Source organism: Muntiacus reevesi, chromosome 18, assembly GCF_963930625.1.
Source record: "Muntiacus reevesi chromosome 18, mMunRee1.1, whole genome shotgun sequence".
Lineage (NCBI taxonomy): Eukaryota > Metazoa > Chordata > Mammalia > Artiodactyla > Cervidae > Muntiacus > Muntiacus reevesi.
The window spans coordinates 41,206,416-41,224,590 of record NC_089266.1 but is presented as its reverse complement, the minus strand read 5'-3'; the positions used below and the strand labels follow the sequence as shown (position 1 = coordinate 41,224,590).

The window sequence follows — 18,175 nt, the reverse complement described above, 5'->3', positions numbered from 1 at the left end:
TATTTTAAATATTTATTTTAATATTAAAAATGTTTTTAATATTTACTTATTTGGCAGCACCAGGTCTTAGCTGTGGCATGCAGGATCTAGTTCCCTGACCAGGGATGGAACCTAGGTCCCCAGCATTGGGCACGTGGAGTCTTAGCTACTGAATCACCAAGGAAGACCTCAAGAGAGGGCTAATGAATTAAACAAAGTTCCTAAGAGGACAGAATGATATTTTACCCAGGACAGGAAGTGGTAAACATCTGGGACAGGAGGTGAAGAGGTGGATGTGGAAATAGTGTTGCAGGTATGGTAGGTTCCAGGGGCAGGAAGTTGAGGAAATCCATGTCTGATGAAACAGGATGTAAGGTCTCCTGCTGGGAGTAAAGGGAGCCCAGATGGGTGAGCAGTGTGGAGAGCAGTGAAGGAACACAGCATGTCACCGGATGTGAACATCGGCATTAAAGCAGTAGATATTAGAAACCAAAGTGAGATATGCAGCAGAACACTATGCTGCATAAAATATCAACGGAGGTGTTTGAGAATGATTTGATGGCTCTTAACCTTCCCTTCTGATGCTGAGGTTATCCAGTTGGAGAGATTCGAGACCGACTGTGGAGAGTTTTTCTGGGACATTGTTCTGGGAACCCCACCATCCTTCAGGGCAGGAGTGAAAGAACTTCAGGTGAAGGCTCCAAGGGCTCCACTTAGAAAACTGATTATGTGTCCCTGTAGTGAGAAATCTAAAGGCCAGAAGTTGGGCTGGGCAATTGCTGAGGAATGAAGTAAAGCAAGAAGCCTAAGTAACAATCAGCCTGCATTCCAGAATTTGCTGAGGCAAAGCACGTGCGAGTGTTTCCCATGTGGGTCTGGGTTTCTGAGGTGGGTCATGCCTCAGAAGGAACTGGAATGGGGCTGGAGCAGATTTAGTCCAGCAGAATTTCAAGGATGGAGGGGTCCTCTGCAGAGTGGAACTAGCGGTGGACCACCAGGGGCCTTGAGGCGGTAAAAGAAACAATAGCCAGAGCAGAGAGGCATAGACCTGGGTCAAGGTTACGGTAGGTGGAACTCTCCCAAGAACCAGGAAGCGCCCACGAGCCAGGCAGCTGTAGAGTGTTGCTGGGCATAGAGTGTGAAGCCATCTTATCACCCATCGAGTAAAGAATGTCCTGCTCTCCTTTCTCTCTATACCCTCCAATCTTTGAAGGATCAGAAGTCAGTGAGTAAGCAGGAGAGAGAAAAAACGGTGCCCTTAACCTGGGTGCAGGCTTTCTGCCCAACCCAGGTCCTATCTGAGGTAGCATGGAGGAGACTTACCTTTGAATGGAGATTGACATTTTGATGATGGATTGAACATTCTCATTTTAAATTGAGGCTGTCTTTTATGCTTCAAAGTACCATCCAACTTTTTAATTACCTAAAAATGGCCACAAGAAGTCATGGGACTGCCCAGGTTTACGTCCAGGGCAAGGGAAAGAAATTAGCCCCAGTGGAAAAACATAACGAGGCAGAGGAAATGAAAATAAATTTGCTTTTATGTCTACTCACCATGAGTCATGCCTGTTTAAACAAATGAAGGGCGAGGGATTCCTGTAAACTGCGTGCTAAAGAATATAGATTTTGGAACCAAAGAGAATTGAGTTTGAAATCTGGTTCTGCCACTTCCCAGCATTGTGACCTTGGGTAAGTAACATACTCTTTCTGAGTCTGAGGTTTCTACTGTAAAATGGGGTTAATTAAAGCAGATCTTTCAGGCTTCCCTGGTGACTCAGATGGTAATGAATTTGCCTGCCAATACAGGAGACACAGTAGACATGGGTTTGATCCCTGGGTTGGGAAGATCCCCTGGAGGAGGAAATGGCAACCCACTCCAGTATTCTTGCCAGGAGAATTTCATGGACAGAGGAGCCTGGCGGGCTACAGTCCATGGAGTCGCAAAGAGTCGGACACGACTGAGCAACTAACACACAGACATATCTCGCAGGGTTACTTGGGAGGATTAAATAAGATAACATTTGGGAAAACACTTTAAAACATCCAGATTCCCTCCCGTTCTCCATTTTATCAAAAGATGTTGTACGGTGGTTGGTGGGACAGGGTATGCCAGGAAAATGATCATGAGAATGGTGACTTTTTTTTCACACTGTCTTCTCCAAAGGAAAAAAGAGAAGCAGATTGGCTGAGGAACATCATAGGGTGCTCCAGATAGAGTTGGAAGGAGACTGGTGTTGGCAGATAAAATGCAGGACATCCCGTTCAGTTGGAATTTCAGATAAGTGTAGTGAAAGTGGAAGTCAATCAGCTGTGTCTGACTCTTTGTGACCCCATGGAATAGTCCATGAAATTCTCCAGGCCAGAATACTGAAGTGGGTAGCCATTCCCTTCTCCAGGAGATCTTCCCAACTCAGGGATCGAATCCAGGTCTCCTGCATTGCAGGCGGATTCTTTACCAGCTGAGCCACCAGGGAAGCCCATTTCAGATAAACAACAGGTAATTTTTTAGCATAAAAGATGTTTGGGGGGCTTCCCTGGTGGCCCAGTGGTTAAGACTCTGCACTGCCAACACAGGGGGTGTGAGTTCGATCCCTGGTCAGGGAACTAAGATTTCACATGTTGTGTGGTGAGGCCAAAAGATAGACAACAAAAACAACATAAAAAATGTTTGGGACCTATTTATATTTCAAAATAGTAGTCATTTATCTGGAATTCAAATTTACCTGGGTGTCCTATATCTTTATTTGCTAAACCTGGCTGCTCTAAATGAGACAGACTTCCCTAGTGTCTAGTGGTTGAAACACCATGCTTCCACTGCAGGGGCCACGGGTTCAATCCCTGGTTGGGGAACTAAGAACCCATATACCATGGGGAGTGGAAAAATAAATAGAGAGAGAGAGAGAATTGAACTACTTGGTTGTATTTGAGAGAGTGGGCTGAGTGCCATGCAGTAGGATACCTGTTTTTCTATTGTTATTGGTACCTATCTTTCTAATAGCTTCACAGGGTTCCAGTTGAGAGGAAATGACTTTAAGCTGCAGTACTAAGAAAACTGTGGTTTTTCCAATAGTTATGTACAAACGGGAGAGCTGGACCATAAGGAAGGCTGACCACTGAAGAACTGATACTTTTGAATTGTGCTGTAGAAGACTCTTGAGAGTCCCTTGGGCTGCAAAGAGATCAAACCAGTCAATCCTAAAGGAAATCAATCCTGAATATTCATTGGAAGGATTGATGCTGAAGCTGAAACTCCAATACTTTGGCCACCTGATGCGAAGAGCTGACTCATTGGAAAAGACCCTGATGCTGGGAAAGATTGAAGGCAAAAGGACAAGGGGGCAACAGAGGATTAGATGGTTAGGTAACATCACTAACTCAATGGACATGAATTTGAGCAAACTCAGGGAGAAAGTGGAAGACAGAGAATCCTGGTGTGCTGCAGTCATGAGGTTGCAAAGACGTGGAAATGACTTAGCAACTGCACAACAACAACTGAGAAATTCAGTAAGACTGAATGGAGTTGAGATGTCCTCCAGCTCATTAAACACAGAAGAAGCAGGCTGGGAGCCTGACCCCTTAGGACAGCAGCCGTCCCTTGCAGGCAGGCAGGCATCCATTTTTGCCTGGAAGCAGAGGGATGGATGAATGCAGAGAGAGCTCAGAAAGATCTGGAGGCTTGAGATGCCTCCCAAATTCTCTCCCAGTACTCAAGCCTTCTCAGGCCCAGCCAGATCCTGCCTCTCCTACTTGTTGAAAGGTGTAGCAAGGTCTAGGGCAAAAAAGATCCCCCAGGAGCAGCCCCTCATGGGGGAGGTAAGTGCTGGCTGAACGCTGACTGGGCCCTTTGCTTTGTACTCAGCCTGCTTATTCCCAAACAACAGAAGTGCTGCTCAGCCGCCTGGTCAGCCCCATTATGCTCTTGCCAGAAAGTGCTGAGTCCAGGGGCCACCCTGGCCCCATGACCTCACCCCTCCCGCCCTGGGCCTCATCCTGTGAGGCTCCCTGGGTCCAGAGGCAAGGCCAGGGGATCCAAGCCATTCATAAAGTTCTACTGAGCCTCTCTTATGCCTGGCACGTAGCCCTAGTGTCAAGAAATTCAAGGGTCAAATCGACGACGTTACATTTGGGGGTGGTCTTGTTCTCCTTAATGTCTCTGTGTGTGTGTGTGTGTGTGTGTGCGTGTGTGTGTGTGTGTGTTCAGTCGCCAAGTCGTGTCCGACTCTTTGAGACCCTTTGCACTGTAGTCCGCCAGCCTCCTCTGTCTGTGGGTTCTCTGGGCAAGAATACTGGAGAGGGTTGCCATTTTCTCCTCCAGGGCATCTTCCCAACCCAGGGATTGAACCCACGTCTCTTGCGTCTCCTACATTGGCAGGCAGACTCTTTACCACCGTGCCAACTGGGAAGTCCCTTAACATCTCTTATCACCTCCAAATCTTAAAGCCCATCCCACTGGGCAGACAGTTACCCCATCTGTTCATGCAGTGAGTGTGTGGACTTAGAACAGACTTCACAATTCATGTCCGCCATAGATCAATGGTGTACAGAAAATAAGAGAGAAAAGTGAAAATGTTAGTCACTCAGTCGTGTCTGTCTCTTTACGACCTCATGAACTGTAGTCCAACAGGCTCCTCTGTCCATGGAATTCTCAGGCAAGAATACTGGACTGCGTTGCCATTCCCTTCTCCAGGGGATGTTCCCAACACAGGGATCGAACCCAGGTCTCCTGCATTACAGGGGGATTCTTTACCGTCTGAGCCACCAGATGCTGTTAAGATGCAATAGAGAAAAATATTGGGGGAAAAAAATGAACAAACATCGTCTGTTCCAAATTCAAAGAAAAAATTTTTGTTTTTTGGCCATGCCTCGCAGTTTGATGGATCTTAGCTCCCCAACCAGGGACCCAGGCCACAGCAGTGAAATCGCAGTGTCGCAACCAGTCCCATTGGCTGTCGAGGAATTCCCCAAAGGAAATATTTTTTACCTGATAATTATCTCTAAAATCTTTGCTGCTTGCTCCCACTAATCTCTGTGAGAATCTGGCACAAGATTCTGATTTGGAACAATCAATAATATAGTTACCATTTATTGATGGCACTGGGTCCCATTACTGCCCTAAATGCCTTCATTTCCCTTCATCTGACAGCAACAGGTCAGGTAGGTATTATAATCTGACTTAATGCCAGAGAGGTAGGGTTGCCCAGAGGAAAGATTACGGCTTTTGGAGCAGATAGACATACATTCAAGCCCCTGTTGAGTTCCCTGGCCCAGAACTTGGTTCCTCAGGACCTCAATTAACTCATCAGTAAAATGAGTATCATAACGACCTACTTCATGGGGTTGTTGTGAGGATAAAGGAGGCAGTGTCTGGTTCACAGCAAATGCTTCGTACATTGTGGTTATTGTTATTAAAGATGAAGAGGAGAGACCAAAGCTCAGTCTGGGAGGAGGGGACACAAGCTGGTTTGCTCCGTTCATTCCCACTCTTGGAGTGGCTCTGCTGTGACTTTCCTGGAAAGAGATGGTGGAGGTAATTGGAGCTTGGAGGCCATAACCATAAGGGGGCTAGGGAAGCAGCAGCTTCAGACAGTGTCAGAGGGAGCATCCTATAGAACTTGGTTAAAAACCATATTCAGGTGCTATTTGCAAAGCATGGTGGTAGCCCTGGAGGTAGGTGATCCTTTTCTGGCTTCCTTGAACTTAAGATAATTGAGGAAAACGGATGGAGGACAGGCTGGGGATGCTTATAACTAGGAAAATTGGATGGATATTTGTAAATTGTTTGCACAGTGACCCTCATTGTCCCTCTCACAATATCTTTGTTCATGTATTTGGACTTTTCAATCAGACGTAAATGCTCCATTTTTTTCTTCAAAAATTAAAAATTGGCTAAAAAAAAAATTGATTCCATCAGTCTTCATGGTTCTAACACTTCAATAGGGTGTAAAGCTCCCAGATGGAGATGCTGAGCGTATATGAAGCACAAAGACGACACAAGCATGTCAGTTGAGGCTAGAGCTGGTAAGGACTGTGTGTCGGTTTCATCTCTGTCCCCAGAGTCATGTAACCCTGCCACTGCATGCCATTCATTCATTCATTTATTCAGAATGTATTTATTGAGCTAAGACTTTTGTCCAAAGCTGAAGATGCAACAGTAAACAAGACAGAGTTCTTACCCTCCTAAAGGATGGTGTCTAGAGGAAGAAGAAGATAATTAAGGAATCCGTTTCTTTGTTTTCAAAAATAGCCTTGTTTCTATAGAAAATACGTCCACATTGTCCAAAACTTGAAAAATACAGAGAAGCATACTATGAAAAGTTTTATTCTATATCCAAGCCCCAAGTTGCGTCTTGTTTCTGTCCTTGGAGCCCAGTATTTCTGGTTTCTACAGCAGTTTCCAAACGTGCAATAATCCCACACAATTCAAGCCCCTGTTGAGTTCTTGAATAATTGATTATTGAAACCCATGCAATAATCAGTAAGTACAGGGTGCCAGGAGAGCACTTGATGGGGGTACCTAAGCCAGTTCAGGGGTTAAGGAAAGAAAGAAAGAATGAATGAATGAATGAACAAATAAGTGTTTCCCTAAGATCCTCAACTCTGAGGAGGAAGCAAAGGGAAGTTGAGGAAGAACCTCCAGCCACGAACAGCTGGTGCCTTAAGCGCTTGCACAGCCAGCAGCCAGCATCACCTGCTATGATGCTCAAGGCCACTCTGTCCCTTGCCAGCCATTGATCCAGATGCCACCAGCTAATCACGTAGCAGAAACATCCTAGGGTGGCACATTGTGTTAGCATAAGAACTGTCCACTGGGAATGTTCTGTTAAATCTGCAAATGGATTTTTGGTTCTGAGAAAAGAGGGCTCAGACAAACCCAAGTCACAGGCTGGAGAGATTCTCAGAGGGATTAAAAGAACTTTACTAGGAAGAGTTCCTTCCTCTTTCCAAGTTGCTATGAGATTTTTTATAGTATCCGTCACCAAAAAGAGAGTAGGGTGATATGTAATAATAAACCTACAACGTGTCGAGCAGATAGTCTCCTTTTTTTTGGAGAGAGGGGGGGCAGTGTTGAGAGAAGGCTGAATGACTTGCCTGGTCACCCACCCAGGGGGGTTAGGATTGGAACTCACATCCGCCAGGCTCAGAGCCCTCCTCACCCACGGCATCTTCCTGCTCCTCACAGCAGCTACGAGGCCTGAACAAGACATCCTCCCCTTCTACAAGACACCCTCCTCACCTCCTGGGCAGGCCCCCCAATTACCCCACACTACTCTCACCAGGAGCCCTGAACTTCCAGGGAGCAATCATTTTACCTGTTAGTGTATCTTGGGTTTGAGAGAATGCTATGGGCTAAAAGCAGTATATCAATATTAAAACAAACACCAAAAAATACTTTTTTGGCTCCAAATATTAAAAAGAAAACTGCAAAATTAAAATGAATAAATATTAAATAGCACAGCTATAGGGAGATTCATGTCTACTAGTTGACAATATAATTGAATTAAACTCTTACATAGTTATATTGGGTTGGGCAAAAGCTTCATTTGGGTTTTTCTGTATTATCTTATGGAAAAACTCAAAACTTTTGTCCAACCCAATACATATAAATATGATATAATAAAGATTTCCAAGCACACAGTGAGCTATTTTCTTTCTTTTCTCTTTTTTTTTTTTTTTGGTGAACCACTTATTAAAAAATAGAGTTCAGAATTGTCATAATCCTTAATTTTTAAACATCGACAACAAATGTATGAGAAGGGAGGTGCATTTTGATGTGTTGATACGACATGAGGTCTTAGGAAGGTCCTGGGGTGGCGAGAGGAACCTGGAGAAGAGCGGGGGACAAGAACTCACGCAGACCTGTCCTTGCGTCCCATCTGCTCTGAGAGCAAGTCCGCAGCAGCAGGGCCTGCACTGCCAGCCTGGCCCACAGCAGTGGGGCCTCCCTGGATTTCTGTGTCCCAGGTTTAAACAAAGCCCTGGGGGATGCCCGCCCAGCAGGCTGAGCCGCCAAAGCTCGGGGATCAGGGGGAACAAAAGCCGAGGGAAAGCAGAGTGCTGACGGGGCCAGAGGCTGCCGGCCGCGGGGCTATAAAGAGCGGGAGCCACCGAGGAAGCGGCACCAGATGGAGACCCAGACTGTGCAGCAGGAGCTGGGTGAGTAAGGCCCCGAGGGCTGCTCTGGTCTTTCCTCTCCTCCCCCTGCCCAGGACTGGGGCCCCATCTTCCTGCCTTGGGGTCAGAGCCTCTCAGGATGGCTGGAGAAGCCTGGGGAACTCGGGGGGGAAGCAGACTTCTCTTGCCACCCCAAAGAAGTCACTTACATGACCGTAACCACTGCCCTAGCCACCATGCCTGGGAGGGGACTGGGGGGTCCCAGAAATGACAGGCTTCTGAGGCACGGCGGGAAGTTGGGGAGGGGGCAGAGGTAGGAAATGCTTCTTCAGAGGTTCAGAAGGGAAAGATGATACATCACAGAGTTTATATGCATTCGTCCCTGGGCCAATACCCGTCAGAGGGGAAAGCCATGAATGGTTGTTTTGAATTAAGAAAATTGATGCATATGTGTCTGTCTTTCTTCCCTCTCTCCTTGTCCCCTTCCCACTGTCCTCCCTTCCTTTACTCTCCCTATCATCTTTTCTGTCTACCTCTCCTCTACGAGCCTCAGTATCCTCATCTGTAAAATGGGGATAATGCTAAGGCTTACCTCATAGGTTCATTGTGAAGATTAAATGTGTTCCAGCCGGTAGAGCGTAAAGAACAGGATCTGACACAGAGTGAGCCATGGGTGTGTGTGTGTTAGTCGCTCAGTTGTGTCCAGCTCTTTGGGACCCCAAGGACTGTAGCCCGCCAGGCTCCTCTGGCCATGGAACTTTCTAAGCAAGAATACTGGAGTGGGGAGCCATTCCCTTCTCCAGGGCATCTTCCCGACCCAGGGATCAAACTATCTGAGCCACCAGGGAAACCCTGAGGCATGGTTAAGCGTTAGCTATTATTATCATCCTCTTTTCTTCCTCACTTTCCTTCAATAAGTCTTTCAATGCCACCTGTCCCACTCCTCCAACCCTCACCATCCCAACATGGGTTCAGTGTGGTCTTCCATCAATCACTCTGGAGACCCAGTCCCTGCTACTGAGATATTCACCCAGGACATATTCAATAGGAACATGGATCAGTGCTGTGATGAGTGCTGGGAAGGAGGAAAGAAAGCAAGTTGCCATAGGCTGGGGAAAGCAGCAAAGTCTCGGGAAGCAAGATTGAAGCTGGATAGGTCTAGAAGACAGAGAGGCAGGGAGGGAAATGGGAGCATGGCTGTGGGCAGCTGGTCAGTTTGAGGGCTAGGCAGAGCCAGATAAAAGTGAGACCGTGCATTGGTGATATGAGGGGTCTGGACCAGATGGTTGCCAAGGGGTTTATATTGGGGTATGTGAAAATGAGGCAAGGCTATCGCAGGTGACTGGAGGCAGGCAAGAGAATGAGAGCCACGTTTGTTAAGTGGTCCTAGTATCTGTGCAGTGCTTTATCTGCATCATTGCTTCATTATAATAACTCTGTGCATTGAAGTTTTACTGATGCAAAACGACTGAGGCTCAGCTAGTGAGAGGCAGAGCCTGGACCCCATCCAAAGTCTGTTTATTGGACTTCAAGCCTCTTTTACTTTCACCCGTGCCCCTCATTCCTCACCCCAGAGGCCATGACACTGGTGTGTGTTCTGTCTTCCAGAATCCCTTCCAACCACCAAGATGGCTCAAACTAACCCCATGCCGGGGTCTGTGGGGCCATGGAAGGTAAGCTCATCTCCATCACATGGAAAATTGAGGAATCCATCAGGGCAGGGGGTGTGATACAACCTCAGAGTAGGACCCAGAGCTATGCTTTTCCATGGGACAGTGACCAGCCAGTAAAACATCAGTTTGTAAAGGAAGGGTCCAACCAAAGTCTAGATGCTGTCTCAGGAAGGCTCTCTCAGGATGCTCCCATTTGGACAGAAGGTTGATCCTGGAAACCCTTGTTGAGTGGGAGATGTTATCTAGTTTTCTAGGTCAATTCTCCTCCATACTGCTAAAGTTATCTTAAAATAGAGCAGCCCAAGTGGATTATGATGTGCAGAAACTGAGGGCCTAGAAATGAGGAGAAACTTGCCATCAGATCCCAAATCAATGATTGGATCATGGTCTCCTGACCCCAACCTGAGGCTGACTGTAACCACTACCTGAAGTGGCTGATCCTCAGCCACTGTTTCCCTCAGCACCCTTAACCTCCTCAGTGGATCGACTCTAAGTCTGGTTCACAGTTTTGGGAGCTGTCCTCTAGCCAGGTTCAAAAGTCAATTTCTAGTTCAGGGTATGAAAGGGGTTTACCACAACTCTCCCTTTACACATTAGGTTTCTATAGCAGGTATGGCCGAAGAAGCTAAAAGTTAATTTACAGGGAGCCCTTGGAGCTTCCAGAATCCTGGCTTTTGGGCCACACTTAGGCAGAAAGCATGTTGGAATGAGTCCACAAATCCTTGGTATGTCCACAGGGCCAGCTATCATCCCCAGCAGACGATTCCTATCAGAAACCTGGCCCCACACCTCATCCCTATGGGCATGTGAACACTGCCAACCAGTGATATTACTTCAAACCCCTTCCTACCCTGTCTACACTGGAAGAGACCTCATCAGGCCTCCTGGGCTGCAGCTAGTGATGAAAAACATTGGGTCAGACACAGGTTAAGATGTTGGCCTGGGCCTCTGTTTTTCCTGGTGGACCACGTTCTAACTCTATTCTCCCATTTAATCCCATTTCAGATAACCATCTATGACCAGGAGAACTTCCAGGGCAAGAGAATGGAATTCACTAGCTCCTGCCCAAATGTCTCTGAGCGCAATTTTGACAATGTCCGGTCTCTCAAGGTGGAGTGTGGCGCGTGAGTATCAACCTCAGCAGAATCTCAGGCCTCCTATTTATGATCCCTTCAGACATGCGACCATAAAGATGGAGATCAGAGAAGATATTCCCCCATACTCTAATAATTTCTGGGAGAGAAGCGTCCATACTTAAGTAATCTCTAAAAAATTTTACTACATGTGCAATTCAGTAACTCAAAGCTAGAAGAACATGAGATTCTTCATGGCTTGGAATTGGATCTGGGGGAGATTAAAGAAATACATATCATGGGGTGGGGCAGTGAAGGTAACCAGTTTTGTGCTTCTGGAGCCCATAGGCTTCTGCTTTGGGTTCTATCAAACAAGCCACAGGCCCGAGTTTTTCTTGCCTGTAGAAAATAGAGAGGAAACTATCAAGCTACAGCCTCTTCACAGCTAACTCCCCTTCTACATGTCCCAGAGCAGACACTATGAGCTAATTTTTCTATATACAAAGGAACTCAACTCCAGAGAGTCATATTAGTTTCTAGCTAGTCTTTCAGGAGTTTATTGGTGGCAAGGAAGAACCTCTCTTGTTTTGTCTTCCTGCTCTTGGCAGGTTAGTTGAGTCCTTGATCATCTGAAAACATTTCACTGAGCCTGAAAACACAAAGGCTAGGTCTAGGCAGAACTGGCTATGTATGTAGATAGGCTTCTACAAGTTGCTCACCCCCTGCAACCCCCAAAGTGAAATACTTTAAAGTGTCATCAGTAACTAAGACCTGGTTGATAAAGGTCAATCTGAGCTGTTTTAATAAATAAGGCAAAAATAAATCAGGCATATAGAGGTCTGCAGGAGAAAGAACCCACGAAGTGATAAGGAAACAAGAGACTTAGTCATCCATCTGCTGTTTATTCATCTCTTTGCTTCCTCAGAAAGAAGCCAATAGGTTTGGCTGGAGCCAATGTCACAGTCTGGGGTCGCAAAGGGACACGACTGAACGACTGAACTAAAATGAATGCCCTAGTCACTAGATCCTGAACCTGGAGCTCTAAGTAGAGAATATAGTACACCTTGAGGAGAAAGGAAATATAATTTCAAAATGACTTTGGCAGTCATTACTTATTACTCAAGCCAGTGAAATGGACCTCTTCAGTAGATAATCCCAATATATTTACAAACCTGCACAGTGCAGCTGCCAGCTCATCCCCCACCTCTTGCGATAAATGTATGACTTTGTATGACTCTGTTGGAACTGGCTATTTTACCCACTGTTAAGATGCTTTCTCCCTGAGGCCATGTAAGCTCTGAACAACATGAACAAACACCATTACTTGTCTTTGGCAGCTGGGTTGGTTACGAGCATACCAGCTTCTGTGGGCAACAGTTTGTCCTGGAGAGAGGAGAGTATCCTCGCTGGGATGCCTGGAGTGGGAGCAATGCCTATCACATCGAGCGCCTCATGTCCTTCCGCCCCATCTGTTCAGCTGTGAGTCCTTGAGATTTTCATTTCTGTGCATGTGGGGGATGGATAAGAGAGGGTGCATATGGACTGACTTATTTCCCATCGGTTGGTTATGCTGAAATGTGGTAGAAAGAAGATAAAAGTATGAAGAGAAAAACACAAGTCTGCCATTTTATTTTTTTCTGTCCTAGATATTTTCATTAAGCCAAAAGCGCGGGCCTTCCTTGGCTTCCCTGGGAGCTCAGACAGTAAAGAATTCGCCTATCAATGCAGGCCTTGGGTCGGGAAGATCCTCTGCAGAAGGAAATAGCAGCCCATTCCAGGGTTCTTGCCTGGGAAATCCCATGGACAGAGAAACCTGGGGGGCTACAGTCCTTGGGGTCACAAAGAGCCGGATACAACTTAGTGACTAAATAACAAAAGGCCTTCTTAAGAGGTGGCAGGAAGCAGATACTCAGATCTTCAAAAGTGAAGTAGGATAATTAGCGCACTGGCATGTAGTAAATCCTTGAACAGTTAAATTTCAATCCATATACTATTTTACCTAGAAACAAGGAAAAGGTGAAGTAACCCTTTAGTACATGGGATGACTGAAGAAATAGGCAAGACTTCCAGTGCCTCTTATCTTTGATTCATAACTTTCTTGTTTCTAACACTAAGCATTACTCAATTATGCATCAGAATGGGATGCTTCTCCTCTGTGGAGAACGCAAGCACAAGCAGGGTGATCTCCAGGGGTGTGTTGAAAAATGATCCCTATATTGGGAATAAGGCTGGGCTAAAACCTTTTCAAATACTCGTCTGTATCATGAGATTTTTCTCATGATTTTAGTTAACAATCTTATCTTAAAAGTCCTACCAAAATTCAAGCAGTGGAGAAGCTAAAGAGCTCTAGAACTAAAAAGTATTTCCCTATCTGGATGTGTTTTCATTTTAACTCCCCCCCCCCCCCCCCCCCCCCGCAAATGTATACTTTACACATAGTAAAATGCACAAATTCTAACTGTATTTTCTTATGAGTTTTGAAAAATATCCATACCCACAGAACATCCAAAGCAGATATAGAACAATTCCATTGCCTCATAAAATTACCTGGTGTCCTTTTCCAATTGCTCCTTTCCACTATCACTGGGGCTAATTTTGCCCGTTTCTGAACTTCATAAAGACTAGTCTCTGCCTTCTCAACGCCTGTGCAGTCCTCATGTCCCCTACCAGACATTTACGTTTTTTCCAATGCTGTGTGCATGTACCCATCCCACTCCCAACACACACACCAGACTTTTCACAACTTGTAGAACCTTTTCCACATTAGTATTAATCCTTGGTTGGCTGTCTCAAAATATTTTTTCCTGCCATCATATTTTCTTTCACTGGTCTCTCGTGGTTCCAAACTATACCAGTTATTTGTACATTTTTAATGTCATAGTATTAAACTGGATTAAACAGGATTATGGGTAATTTTGAAAATCTCTGTATTGCATGAAATACTTTTACATGTACCTCCTTCTGTAAACCAGGGGCATTTTGAGTGTGACAAATGTGGTAAAGAATTGATGATGAGCCTTAACACTGGTGCTAAACTGAAAAAAAACTTCTGTATTACAGAATCATAAGGAGTCTAAGATTACCATTTTTGAGAAAGAAAATTTCATTGGACGCCAATGGGAAATCAGTGACGATTACCCCTCCTTGCAAGCCATGGGTTGGTTGAACAACGAAGTTGGCTCCATGAAGATACAATGTGGAGCGTAAGTGCAAAAAACAGGGTTGGAGCACATTTAAAAAACTCTTGCAGTTGTAAACCTTATGAATATTAATATATCAATGGTCATGTCTTATCTGAATTCACACATTGATATCCCATTGGTATGACTGTCACATTCTAGCTATTAGAACTCTGAATCTCAAGATTTTGGTACCACTATCACTTATCCTCAGCTTTTTTCCCAGCAAACATTCCACTATGGAAGGACTTACATTGACTACTCTCATACCTCTTTTCCACAACTTTCAGCTGGTTGTAGGCACCTGTTCATACATGCTGCCTGGTATATTTAGGATTGCTATTTTTTGTTATTTTTCCTTTATTTGTATTAGTTGGAGGCTGATTACTTTACAATATTATAGTGGTTTTTGCCATACATTGACATGAATCAGCCATGGATTTACATGTGTTCCCCATCCCGATTCCCCCTCCCACCTCCTCCCCCATAGGATTGCTATTAATTTTTAAGCCTAAAAGTATTCCGTACCATTGTGTTAGGGAAACCAGAGGCTCAGGTTTGGGGGTTGTTTACCAGGTTTCTAGCTAGTTTTAATAATCTGATATCCTCTGGGTTTTCCAGCTGGGTTTGTTACCAGTATCCTGGGTACCGTGGCTATCAGTATATCTTGGAATGTGACCATCATGGAGGAGACTACAAACACTGGAGAGAGTGGGGTTCTCATGCCCAGACTTCCCAGATTCAATCCATTCGCCGTATCCAACAGTAGTGGATTAAAAGCTCCAAGTAAGAATTCCTCAAGCATGAGATCTTCCTAAACAATCTAGAATAAAATATATGTTCTGCTGATATTGCTTCCAAATGTTAGCTGCTGAAATCCACAATAAATGTCATCAAAAAAAAACCAAAACCCAACAACTTTGTAGACTGAATGCTTTATAGAAATCACATTTACATGGCCAAGAGTCTTTAAAGACAAGCTTCCATAAAACCCAAGTTCCCTTTGGTGTCCTTGCAAGTAAGTCACTTACCAGACCAAGGACAATGATCCTCTATTTCAAGAACATTAAAACATATAACCCAAATCTATCAGTCTATATAGTGACAGACACACTTTTGGTAACTGTTTTTGCATCTTTTTCTTTTTCTCCTTACCCCCATTCCAACACTGATGTTAGCACTGCTTTTTTTTTCACCTGTGACAGATGATTGCTAAACAAACTTAAGAAGCTTCTCAAATTATCATATTGTTTAGCTCAATTTCAGCTTATTTCAACTGTAAGAACATAAGGTTCGGTGTCATGACAAAACACAGCACAGCTATTCTCACACAGGTCATTTTTCCGTACATATGCCAATTCTAAGCACCTTAATAACCTGATTAGGAAAAGAAAATCTATGACTTATGACCATGCTATATTTAAGGCTTAAATTATTTGTACATTTGACCCATTTGAAAAATATTACCAATGTCACAATCTTACCCTAGTGCACAGATTTTTTTTGAATCAAAGCACACAAAAGATAACACAAACACCTTGGAAACTTTAAAATTTTTTTTATTCAACAATGTACACTTATTGTCTCTTAATTTGATCTACAAATTTCTCAAGTTTTTTTTTTTTCTGATAAAATAAGTCAATCTGGGTATGGATGTAGAGTGCTTGTAATTTATATTTTTAAAACACTGAACATGAAGTAAGACATCAATAAAGGAAGATCACATAACTGACACTTCCTCAGAATCCATGACATCAAAAACAGCTATGGCAAATACCTAAGCATTTAGCAAAAGAGGAAATCTCTGGCCACTGTTCTTATTATCTAGAAAAGGCCTATCTTTTTGACTGGGCAAAACAAACACTGAAAGAACATTTTTTAAATTGGGAGACAGAAGGAAAAAAGTCTTCCCACATAATCGTAGCCCACTAATTGTCCTTTCTTCCAGATTAAGAGTTAACAGCTCCTAAGTGCTAATGCACACAAGATACAGAAATTACTTCGCTCCTCCAATACATTCCAAGACTGAACATATGAACTACTGACAGATGCTGAGGAGTAGCCATAACCATCAAAGATGATGGAATACTCCTGCATTCATGCCTTTTAAGGCCATGCATTATGGGCCACCTTCTGCATTCTGACTAGCAGACTTCGTTTTTAACTGTCACTTCCAAGGAAGACACAGAAGGGCGGGCTTGCTGTATTTTCAGTCAACATACATTAAGAGCACACTTGATGATAGACAAGGTAATCCTCTTCTATACATAGGAAAAACATAAAACGGAAATATTTCTTTTATATCTAGGAGCAAGGGGAAAATACCATTAGTATTATCTCTACTTAAACACATTAGCCTCTTCTACAAAAGTCCGGAAGAAAATACAAAACAATCTTTTAAAAGATGATTTGACAAAACCTGGCCAGTACATCTACACAATCCTTTAAGTACACAAACATGTGAAGTAAAGCTATTTAGTACATGCAGACTGCAGCAATGAAATCAAATCAGCTCAATTTCTAAACTTGTTCTAATCAGCTTGGGCAGTTTTAAAGAGATACACATTAACTTGTGCTTTGATCTTTAAACAACTGAATGATTCTAAGTCTCAAGTCAATCATTCAGTAAACCAAATTTATGCTAAAGCAAAGGTAAAAAGCTCATCCTACCTTTAAACCAGGTTTAAAACATAAAATTGTCACAAAACTCCATGTGGCAAAGGTCTTTCCTTCATTTCAGTTTCAACCACTTTTCATTTCTATTTGATCAAATAAACCAAAATTTCACTGGAGTATCCAACAGTTTGTAAAGCTGATAAAACTGCCCTGTTTCAAAAAAAAAAAAAAAAAGCCCTTTAGCAGACACGAGTCAAGCTCTCATTTTAAAACTATGTTATTAAAATAGGTGCCAATTTTTCTCTCTTCTAGTTCCAATGATGAACTAGCCCAGAACTCTAACTTTGAGCCATGTTTCTACAGATGGTAAAGCTAAGAGCAGCAAAGTAATAAGGATAGGTCACTTTTGGTAATGACACACAAATTAAATTTTCAAAACATGTGCATAGCTTTATTCATCTACTTAGATCTAACCTTTTCATGGAGCTTCGGCAAAATTCGAGTGTGCAAAATGCATTTCTAAAACGTAATGCAAGCAAAGCTTTTCACATTTACACTGGCAGAAAATACAGAGAAACTAACAAGCCACAGTAGGGAGAGTTCAGATCTTTTCTTTTTTTAATGACAAGAATTGCACAGTTCATTATTTTGAGACAATTGTTGCAGACATAAATATTTAAAATTTTCTAAGCAAGGTGCTTTAACAATAAAAAATTTTGAAGTTGGAAAGAGCCAATAACTTGGATCATAGCTCACATAGAATTCCAAATTAAAGTGGACTCTTATCTCCCTAGATTTTGCAAACAATGCTTTTTTAACACTTTATAACACTAAAGGAAACAGCAAGCTGAAACTTTTTCAAAGCACACAAGAAGTGGTGTCATCACATTACTTGAAGAAGGTGCTGAGCGGGGAGGGAAGGGAAGAATCTTTTTACTATTTCCCACTACAGAACAGCCACTAACAGACTAAGAATGAAACTAAAAAAGAAAAAGAAACAACTGAAAAAGTAACTTAAATCACTTCCCAGTTTATAAAACAGTTCCAGTTTGTGACAAGATCTATAACTTGAAACAGAGAGCACCAGTTGGGCGATAGAATGAACATCTCATACTGCATAAAAATTAGTGAGGTGGTTAAGAACCATCAACTATCTCAGGCATTGTAACATGGCCTTTCCAATTTTTTTTTTTTTTAATATACATGCAAGGCACATTGATATAAAAATAGATCTCTGGCCAACAAATATATTAAATAAGCAAATTAAAATTTTGGCTTTGCAATATTGGCAACATCAAAATATAATCAGATAGCTTTGGACCACATATCTTTCTCATATTCCTCCACCCCATTTGGTGTTTTTCCTCCATCATAATTGGGTTCAATCTCCTTCAAGTATGTGCTTGAGAAATGACTTTTCCTCATGTCAAGTAGCATAAGTTTATCTTTGCTAAGTAAAAATACACTAGAGAAGCAGAATAGTTGATTTTGATTGATTTGATTAAACTAAATCGGATTGGCTTGGGGCAATATTACTTCTCCT

General features: G+C 43.3%; 1 protein-coding gene across 1 annotated transcript; it reads left to right on the top strand.

Annotated features, from left to right (window-relative positions):
• The first annotated feature begins 8,094 nt into the window (after positions 1–8,094).
• CRYBA1 (crystallin beta A1) lies at positions 8,095–15,105 on the top strand. Its single transcript, XM_065910677.1, has 6 exons — positions 8,095–8,133; positions 9,700–9,764; positions 10,770–10,888; positions 12,175–12,316; positions 13,898–14,040; positions 14,638–15,105. Exons 1-6 carry the CDS (start codon positions 8,103–8,105, stop codon positions 14,783–14,785), a joined length of 648 nt encoding a protein of 215 aa, XP_065766749.1. The 5' UTR covers positions 8,095–8,102; the 3' UTR covers positions 14,786–15,105.
• Positions 15,106–18,175: the final 3,070 nt, after the last annotated feature.

Bases quoted from the DNA above. Each gene is read 5' to 3' on its own strand.
- CRYBA1 (XM_065910677.1), top strand. From the start codon at position 8,103: ATGGAGACCCAGACTGTGCAGCAGGAGCTGG. The intron at 8,134-9,699 runs GTGAGTAAGGCC...TCTGTCTTCCAG, and splicing joins GACTGTGCAGCAGGAGCTGG to AATCCCTTCCAACCACCAAG. The intron at 14,041-14,637 runs GTAAGTGCAAAA...TGGGTTTTCCAG, and splicing joins ATGAAGATACAATGTGGAGC to CTGGGTTTGTTACCAGTATC.